The sequence below is a fragment of the Zonotrichia leucophrys genome, chromosome 18, assembly GCF_028769735.1.
Source record: "Zonotrichia leucophrys gambelii isolate GWCS_2022_RI chromosome 18, RI_Zleu_2.0, whole genome shotgun sequence".
NCBI classification, from domain to species: domain Eukaryota; kingdom Metazoa; phylum Chordata; class Aves; order Passeriformes; family Passerellidae; genus Zonotrichia; species Zonotrichia leucophrys.
The window spans coordinates 11,483,124-11,493,274 of NC_088187.1; the positions used below are offsets into that span (position 1 = coordinate 11,483,124).

The window sequence follows — 10,151 nt, forward strand, 5'->3', positions numbered from 1 at the left end:
GCTCGGGGCTTCCATGATTCACTGGGGAAATGGGAATTCACAGGGGAAATGGGAAATCACAGGGGGGAAATGGGAATTCATGGGGGCAGATGGGAATTCATGGGGGCAGATGGGAATTGACAGGGGGAAATGGGAATTCACAGGGGGAAATGAGAATTCACAGGGGAAATGGGAAATCACAGGGGAAATAGAAATTCACAGGGGAAATAGGAATTCACAGGGGGAAATGGGAATTGACAGGGGGAAATGGAATTCACAGGGGAGATGGAATTCACAGGGGAAATGGAATTCACAGGGGGAATGGGAATTCAGAGGGGGTATAGAGAATTCACAGGGGGGAAATAGGAATTCACCAGGGGGGAAAAGGGAATTCACGAGGGGAAAAGGGAATTCACAGGGGGAAATGGGAATTCACAGAGGAAATAGGAATTCACAGAGGAGATGGAATTCACGGGGGGAAATGGGAAATCACAGGGGAAATAGAAATTCACAGGGGAAATAGGAATTCACAGGGGAAATGGGAATTCACAGGGGGAAATGGGAATTCACAGGGGGAAATGGGAATTCACAGAGGAAATAGGAATTCACAGAGGGAGATGGGAATTCACAGAGGGAAATGGAATTCACAGGGGGAAATAGGAATGCACAGGGGGAAACAGGAATTCACAGGGGGAAATGGGAATTCACAGGGGGAAATGGGAATTCACAGGGGGAAAAGGGAATTCACAGAGGGAAATGGGAATTCACAGGGGGAAATGGGAATTCACAGGGGAAATGGGAATTCACAGAGGGAAATGCCACAGCTTTACCTGCCCTGGGAGTGCAGAGCCTTGTCTGGGCTCACCTTTGAGCCCCTCTCCATTCAGGGCCAGGCTGGGGTGTTTAATGGCAGGGAATGGCCCCAGGCTGGGCTGTGAGGAGCTCACGGATCACACTGAAGGTTCTGGAATGTTCCCCACACTCAGCCCACAGGCAGAGGCACATCCCCTGCAGCAGCAGCAGCTGCCCAGAGAGAGGAGCACACCTCAGCTCCATCAGCCCTGGCTCACAGCAAAGGCACCAAGAGACAAAAGGAGCTGCAGGAATTGGGGATGGGGACAGAGGCTCCCCCTGGGCCTGCAGGGAAGGAAGGGGCTGAGCCATGGGCTGGGCTGGAAGGACACAGGGACACCAGGGGCTGTGGGCACTGACAGGGCTGCAGGGCACTGGGACAGTGTTGCAAGGAGAGGGAAGAGAATAAACTTCCTGAAAACAGCTAAAAGTGGAAGTAATTAATTTGTGATGCCAGAGAGCAAAACAAAGCAGCTCAGGAACAAAAAGGGGGAAATCTACAGCCCATCAGCTTCACCCTGATGGCACAGGCTGCCCTCACACACCACTGCTCACAGGAAAACCCCACAACACCAAGCTCCTGGGGTTTCTGCAGGTGCTCCATTCCCTGGACAAACCTGTCCCATGGGAAAACAGCAGCAGGAGGGAGCTGCCCTCCCTCCACCTCCTGCTCATGGACACGAGGTCAGACCTGACCAGATTCTGTGAACTGTTTGCAGGGTTAGCCAAATTCCAGCTCACTGCATGGAAATATTCACCCCAGCCATCCCCCTGCAGCACTGCAAACCCCTCCTCAGCCCCTTCCCTCCCCAGCTGAGGCTCTGCCCTTGTTACCTCACATTCAGCACTCAGGAGACAGCCAGTGACAGCTGAAAAGGGGAACAAAATACAAGACATGACAAACAGCTGCTGAGATCTAAAGGTAATGAGGTTGAGCATTCTCAAATCAGCTGCTCTTGCTCTCTCAGGTGTCTTTACGTGCTTTTGGTATCTTCCTAGGCACCTGTTCTTAAACAAAAAGTAATTAAACACAACAGCAAGTTTGTCCAGAGGATCCCTGATGCAGACACAAACAATGCCTGAGCTGCAGCACTGCCCTGGTGTGAGGTCATTTGGTGTACTGGTGTTTGAGGTCATCTCCATTTGGCAGAGAAAGCAGAAGGACTAAACTGAAAATTTGAGATTTGCTTCTATTTTCTTCTTTCACAAGAGTCAGATTCAGCTTCTTGGAGAGTGAGCAGGGCCCAGCCCCACTGAGCTCATCCCAGAGAGCAGCAGCAACAGCCACGAGGTTCATGGCACAGAGAGTCCCAGGGGAGGGAACTGCAGCTCCACAGAGCCAGGAGCAGGAGCTGGGCTGGGATGGCCACTGATGGGAGCAGGCACATGAAACATTTCACAGCAGCCACAGAGAAGCCCTGAGCACCCCCTGATCTGTGCTGCTGCTGCTGCTGCTGCACAACCTATTGATCAGCACAAGCAGGGCAAAGTCATTCCTGAATTAGAAACAGGCAACTCTGCAGATCAGGGATGGAGGAACAGGAAGGCTCCCAGGAAGGACCTAAAATAGCCCAGCAAGCTCATCACACCTCCACAGTCTAGTGGAGAAAGTCTCCTGTGTGCCAGAAGCCTTTGGAGCAGAGCACCAGCGTGGTGTCTGTGCTGCCTTCACATCACACCCCAAGGCTCAGCTCCAGCAGTGAGCTGCCAAGTCCCACCTTCAGATCATGGTTCAGAACTTCTGAGCAATGCAATTCCACTCTGGGAACACTGAGACTCAGGCACAGCCTGGGCACAGAAATTACAGCTTGCATTTCAATGAGTTCTTCCATCCTTTACAAGAGGAGCATGAACATGACAGAAATCTGGTCACCAGAAAAACCCAGAAACACCTACAAACCCAAAGTTATGGGTGCAAGAACTGGGAGAGCCAGCAAGGCTGGAACCCTAAGCAGCTCCCAAGGGCAGGATGAGTGCAGATGATGTCCAGGACATTTCTTAGGTGCTTGCTTTGCTCTTCACTGAGCCATTGAAGTGTCCCACAGAGGCAGCAGAGGATCCCAGACTCCCAGCTGGGACGTGTCTGTGTCACCCCCAGTGCTGTCAGTGACACACAGCAGGTCCCCAGACACCCCAGGAGCTCCTGGAACACACCAGAGTTCCATCAGAAAACCATGTCCTGCCTCCAAAATCTCACAACATCTCACAGCCTGTCAGTGCACAGGACAGCCTCAGTGTCCCCTGCACCCCCAGAGAGCTGCAATTCCTGCACCTGCAGCTCCTCCTGAGCTCGGGCACTCCACAGCCTTGCCCAGAACACACCAAGCTGCATTTAAAGAGCCCAAGTGATGGAGCTGCTCCACGAGCCAGTGCCATGAGCACCACACCAGTGCCTCTGGGGCAGCTGCAGCTTTGCTGCCCTAAACCCTCACCAGGACACAAACCACGGGATCCACAGCCAGCATTTCACCTGGCCACAGCTCAGCACCCCTCACCAGGACACAAACCACATTATCCACAGCCAGTTTCACCTGGCCACAGCTCAGCACCCTCTGAGCTCCGACTCCTGCTCCACCTGTCCCCCGAGTGCTCCTGTGCAAACCCCACGGTGCCCTGGAGCATTACCCGGTCCTTCATCCTCCAGCTCTGAGCCAAAGACTTGGAGCCCTCGATCTTCTCGCAGTGCCTCTTCTTCATAAAGGCCAGGGGCAAGTTCCAGTCCGTCAGGTCGGACTCATCCTCCTCCCCGAGCCCCAGGAGAGGGGACTGCAGCATCTCAGACTCCATGGGCGGCGGAGCTCCGGGCACCGGCTGGGCAGCGCTGTCCAGCCCGGCACCCAGCGGGGCCGGGGGTCTCTCCGGCCGGAGGGGCACGACGAGCCAAGGGCGGCGGGGGCGGCGCTCCCCGGTGCGCGGGCAAGGACGGAGCCGGGGCACGCGGCGCCTTCACCTGGCGCGGGCAGCGGCCCCGGCCGGGCTCGGTGGCGCGGCCCGGGGAGCACCGAGGGACCGGCGAGGGCCCGGGCCCGGGGCCTCCCTCGCACCTCTACCCCCGCGGGCCCCGCGCTCCCTGCGGCGGGCACGGCGCCCGGCCCATCGCGGCTCCCTGGCACACCGGCGGGCCGAGGGCGGCTCGGCGAGCAGCGCTCCGGGGGCGGGCGGCGGCGGACGGGACGCGCGTCCCGGGGCGCCGGCGAGCGCGGCTGGGCTCAGCACCGCGGCACGGGGGCGGCCATCTTGCCCGGCCCACAATGCCCCGCGGTACGGGCCGCCGCGCGGGACACGCCGCGCCGCGCGCTCCGCCGCCGGGACCGCGCGTTGCCATGGGGACGGCGCGTTGCCATGGGGAAGCCCAGAATGCCCAAATCCCTGAGGTTGGAAAAGCCCTCGCAGCCCATGGAGCTGTGCCCCATCCCCACCTTGTCCCCAGCGCAGAGCTCTGAGTGCCACAGCCAGGAATTCCTTGGATGCTCCGGGACGGGGCTCCAACCCTCCCTGGGCAGCCCCTGCTGGGGCCTGAGCATCTTTTCCATGGGGAAATTCCTCCTGGTGTCCCTCTGTGGCAGCCCCTGCCGAGGCCTGGTCACCCTTTCCATGGGGAAATTCCTCCTGGTGTCCCTCTGTGGCATCGCTTTCCCTGTCCCTGTCCCTGTCCTGGTCCCTGTCCCTGGAGCAGCCCCCTGTGCCTGCAGAGCTGAGGTGGGGTTTGAGATTCGCCTCAAATTCAGCTAAAAACCAACCCCTGGTGTGGATCTGCTGGCTGGGAGCGGTGCCAGCCTCCCCCTGGTGTGAGCTGCTGCTCCAAACACACCCAGGCACAGCTGCCAGCCCAGCCTGCCCTTTCCTGGAGTTCCCTTTTATTGTGTGCTCGTTTATTCTGGGGTAAAACAGCCCAGGAGAGGGGTGGGACTGGGCACAGCCCCCAGCAGATGTGCCTGATGCATTTGTGTCCTTCCACGCAGCAGGAAAGGCAGGTGAAGGATTCCAGGCACAGATCCTCCTTGCTGTTGCACTGAAGGTTAATGGAAATCAAACATTGCTGCTGAGGAGGTTCCTCAGTGTTTACTCCTGGCAGCAATCGAGCCCCTCCACATTCACATTTGGAATACTTGAACGTGTGAAAATCATTTCTAAGCAGAAAGGAAAGGATACGTGTGTAATTTGATTTACAGCACCATTAATTTCCATAAATACTCTTGGTGTGTTTACACTCGTGGAGTGTTTCCAAGGCAAGGACCTTTCTCTACAAGAGGCTGGGAGATGGGCAGGGGATGTTTCTGGGGTGCCAAGGTTTGCTTTTGCTCCTTGCCTTTCCTGATTCAGTGCCTCACGGTGCCCTGTGCTGATGGCTGCTGATGGCTGCATGATTGTGATCAGAACGAGCTGCAGAAAATGCTTATGGCTGTGTTTCTGCTGGCCCTTAATGAATTCCTCAACAGCAGCCACACAAAACAACAGAATTACAGAATTCTTTGGGTGGAATGGGACCTTAAAGATCTTTATTCCCAACCCCATATCATGACCCCCTGTCCCACAGAATAACAGATTAAATCCCCCCTTGTTCCCAGGGAATCCCAGGAGTGGGAGCACCGTGCCAGGTAAGGCTCAGTGAGTGATGCCCCAAACCCAAAACACAGGATTATCTCCCACAAACACGTTTGGACACATTCTCCCACCTGTCACTCTCTTTAATGAAAAATCCTCTCCTATCTCAGGCTCTGTCAGTGTCCTTTGTTTTGCCTCATTCAGCCATCTAATTCTAATTCCACTTTTGGGCAGGAAGAAACGCAGATATGGAAAGGAGAATGTTGCTCATAAATATCACCAGAGATCCTATCTTTCGATTTCATTACTCAACTCACAGGTCACCAAGTGAGTCAGATGGATGCAAAGCTCCATTCTCAGAGCCCAAAGGCCACTGGGCCACCTTGCCTGGGGCAGGTGTTGGTGTGCAGGGGGCACCTGCCTTCCCCAGGGCACCCCTCCATGGTCAGGGCTGGTTTTGGGGCATTTTGGGCCATTTAGGGGCCAACCACGAGGTTTGTGTTTCATTTCAACATTTCAGTCCAGGGGCAGCTTTGCAGCCTGAAGACAGCGGGTAAAATATTGATCAGGATTAGATTTATGTTGAACCGAGGCTGATTTCAGCGCTGTCATTTGTGCATGTGCAGCCCAGGCTGCCTCTGCTCCTGCAGGTGTGAGCTGGGATGGGGCTGTACCTGCTCCCACAGGTGCTCCTGGAGCCCCAAACCTGCCAGGGGGAATTTGTGCTGTACCTGCCCCCACAGGTGCCCCCGGAGCAGGGCAGCAGCTCCTGCTGTGGTTTTCCAGCACAGGCACCGGGGCAGGGATGGGAAACTGAGGCTTTCCCTGCGCAGACAGAACCACAGAATCTCCTGGGTTGGAAAAGCTATCAAACACCATCAACTCCAACCATTCCCCAGCACTGACCACGTCCCCGAGTGCCTTTAAATCCCCCAGGGATCCAAACTCCACCCTGGGCAGTTGTGCCGGGGCTGGACAACCCCTATGGAGTAAGAAATTTCCCCAATACCCAACCTGAGCGTTTCCTGGCATAGCCTGAGGCCATTTCCAGAAATTTTGCCCAATATCCAGCCTGAACCTCCCCTGGCACAGCCTGAGGCCATTTCCTGACCCTTCCAGCTGCCCCATCCTGCCAGGGAGTTTTAGGGAGTGAGGAGGTGCCCCCCGAGCCTCTTCCCAAGCCAGGTGTTCTGCAGTGCCCCAGCCCCTGGTGTGATGCCTCAAAAATGCGGGGGGCATTGAAAAAAGGGTGCAAAGTGGTGTCTTATTCAGCAGCACCTGCTGGAAATGTGACAGGGATTCATGTTCTCCCCTCACTCTGAAAAGGCCAGAATAAATACTGGGTGAAAAATCTCCCCTTGCTCTCTCAGTGCAACAAACATTTTGGCACCAGGGGAAATTTTTCACCCAGGAAGAAAAGAGGGGGAGAAAGGGAAGGTGATGCAGCTTTTGGAAGCAGAAAATTGGGGAGTTTTAATCCGCTGGCTTTGCCTCCCCTGAGCTACAACCGGGCGAGTTTCCGGATGAATCAGAGGCTGGAGAGTTGGGTTAATGAGAGCATTTGACATCCTCGGGCTCCAGGTAGCGCACAGGCTGGAAGTCATTTAGAGCGTGAAGCAGGCGCCGCGTTTGACCCCAGAGGCGCCTTCAGAGTAAAGATTTCTGCGCTCCCGGCGGGCAGGGAGACTCGGGTGACCCCTGCACACCCACAGCCATCGGCTGCTCAATGATTTCCTCACCGACACCGAGCGGGCTGCGCTCGATACGCGGGGGATGCGATGGATCCGAGCGTTTGCAGGAGCTGTTAATGGAGTTCCGCAGCCCCATCCATCTCCGGGCGCTCATCCCTTATCGCCTTTGTCTGCTCCCCGAACGGGCAGTCTGCGGGGTGACCGGGCTGTGCGTGTTCAACAGCGGTGATCGATGGCACCTCGGCTGATATTCTCTGCTTTTCTCATTAGAAGCGCAGAAATGTTTCCTTAAACGCCGTGTAGATCGGTATCGGCTCTGCCCGAGCCGGGGAGCTCCTCCTGGGCCCGGCAAAAGCCTTCAGCCCCAAATTCCTGCCTTCTTTTTGCTGCAGGACCTGACGTTTCCCTTTGTTCGATAAGAAATAATTCAGTGTTTTACAGGAATTTCTTATCCTGCCTTCACTTGGGGCTTGGGAATCACTTGGGGCTTGGGAATCTGCACAGCAGCCAAAGCGTCCCCAGCTCCTCTCAGAGCCTGGAGCAGCTCCTGGGCCTTTCCAGTCACCCCCAGTCTCTGCAGCTGCTGGAGCCTGGACCTTGCACAGGAATCGATGCTCCCAGCCCTAATGCAGCCTCTCTGCAGAGACTCAGCATCCTCAGAGCCTTCCTCCACTAAAAGCTGCCCTCGAGCTGGGGTCAGCCCTCACAGCAGCAAGCTCAGGGAATCCCTGCTGCCTTGGAGTGGTTTTCTCCATCCTGGCTTTGAAACCTTCTGTGTTTTAACCCTAAATCCTGCAACATGTACTGACTCTGGCACATCACATCCCCAGCCAGCACCGAGGATCTGAGCTCTGGGCAGCTCTGCCCCTCCAAACCTCCCTGTCCCTGCTCCAGCTTCTCCCTGTTTGGGGGCAGAGCCAGCTCAGATCCCTGATCCCTGATCCCTGTCCCTGTGCTTGCACTCCCACCTGTCCAACCCAGGCTGGGATCTGTGTACCCCATCTGCACCTGGAACTCCTTCCAGGCTTGTCCTGCTGCACATCCATCCATCCATCCATCATCCATCCATCCATCCATCCATCCATCCATCCATCCATCCATCCATCCATCCATCATCCATCCATCCATCCATCCATCCTCCATCCATCCATCCATCCATCCATCCATCCATCCATCCATCCATCCTCCATCATCCATCCATCCATCCATCCATCCATCCATCCATCCATCCATCCATCCATCCATCCATCCATCCATCCATGGATTCCATCCATCCATCCATCCATCCATGGATTCCATCATCCATCCATCCATGGATTCCATCCATCCATCATCCATCCATCCATCCATGGATTCCATCATCCATCCATCCATGGATTCCATCCATCCATCATCCATCCATCCATGGATTCCATCCATCCATCCATCCATCCATCCATCCATCCATCCATCCAATTTAATTTTTATTTCTCATTAATCTGCTCTGATTTGATTGGTAACAAGCTAATTTCCCCAAATCCAGCCTGCTTGCCCATGCTGGTGATTGCTGAGGGGTTTCTCCCTGCCCTCATCCTGCCCCATGAGCCTTTTGCTCTATTTTCTCTCCCCCTCAGCTGAGGACAGAGCTCTGGGGACACCAAATCTGCAGCCTGGGTCACCCAGCACAGCACAGTAACAGAACACAACACAGGGAGTGGGAGAAAGGGAGCAAGAGACTGCAAAATAATAAATAATCATGGAAAAAACTAGGGCACAGCAGTGTCACCAGCTTTTGATGTTTCCTTCTCATCCTGCCTCCTCTCCCACGAAAAGGGAACACTGCAAGGTGGGAAGAAGCTCCCGAGCAACAGGGACACAGAGCTGTGTCTGTTCAGAGGCGCCAGAAGGATTACAGATAAATATTGAAGCTATCAAAGAAGCTTAAGGGATTTGGGAACCCACTCCCCATTATTATCCTCACTGGGGGAGGGGAAGTGATCTCTGCGGCCCTGCAGCAAACACCAGAACCGTGCTAAATTCTGAAAGCCCCTGCCCTGGCTGTGAATTCCCCCTGGTTCGCTGGGCAGGGGGAGGAATGATGAGTGTGGGGTTTGTAGGACACGGGGGCACCGTTTGTCACTGGAGCTCGGTGACACCCCAGAGCAGAGCGGGGGCAGCAGGGCCGGTGCCACAGCCCGGCCGGGCAGCGCTGGGAGCGCTGGGAGGCTGGGCTGGCATCCATCCATCCCACCTCGCCTCGCTCACTGCGGGGAAATCCAGGCAGCGCTGAAAAACGAGCGGAGCGATGGGCTGGGAGGGAGAGCTGGCGGCTGCCGTGACGTGCGTGTGTGCAGACAGGGGGGAATTCCTGCACAAATCAATGCCGGGGCGGCTGCGGCTCCGTTCTCCATTCAGCTCCGCTGCCGAGGCGGCGCCGCCGAGCTCATCACCCGCCCCGGCACGGCCCGAGCAGCTCCGTGCCCGGCCGGGAGGGTGCCAGGGACAGGGACAGGGACAGGGACAGGGATGTGTGCCCGGGGCACAGCAGTGCCCTGCTCCAAACCCTGGCACCCACCCTGCTCCATTCCCAGCCGGGAGGGTGCCAGGGACAGGGACAGGGACAGGGACAGGGATGTGTGCCCGGGGCACAGCAGTGCCCTGCTCCCAGCCCTGGCACCCACCCTGCTCCTTCCCTGCCCCTCTGGCATCGCCCTCCTGGCCCAAAAGCCACCCCAGGTGGGCACAGCCGCTCTGGACACAGCTTAGAGCTTCACTCCCTGCTCAAAGCTTCAATCCCTACTTAAAGCTTCACTCCTGCTCAAAAATTCACTCCCTGCTCTAAAAGGGGGCAGGAACCCAGCGGGACCCAGCCCAGCTCCCCCTGCTCCATTCCTGCGCTGGGACCATCACACCCACCCCAGGCCCCTATGCAGTTCTCCCCTCTGCAATTTTGGCCACGGCCAGCTAGGTCCTGCAGCACCCAGAATGGCTTCTCTGCCACACTTTTAAGGGGATGCTGCAGTTTTAAACCACAAATTAAATTTTTAATGAAACTTCATAACTGTTGTACCCAAATGTAATGTAATATTGATAGGAACTGTGCAT

General features: G+C 56.2%; 1 protein-coding gene across 2 annotated transcripts in view; it reads right to left on the reverse strand.

Moving 5' to 3' along the window:
- The window catches only part of RPTOR (regulatory associated protein of MTOR complex 1), a 98,855-nt gene extending 94,816 nt beyond the window's left edge, over positions 1 to 4,039 (reverse strand). The window contains exon 1 of one of the 2 annotated variants that reach the window (XM_064728375.1): positions 3,457 to 4,039. In XM_064728375.1, coding sequence (XP_064584445.1) covers positions 3,457 to 3,618 — 162 coding nt within the window. In that variant the 5' untranslated portion in view covers positions 3,619 to 4,039. The remainder of the gene's footprint in view (positions 1 to 3,456) is intronic. The other variant, XM_064728376.1, reaches the window with a different exon arrangement.
- Positions 4,040 to 10,151: the final 6,112 nt, after the last annotated feature.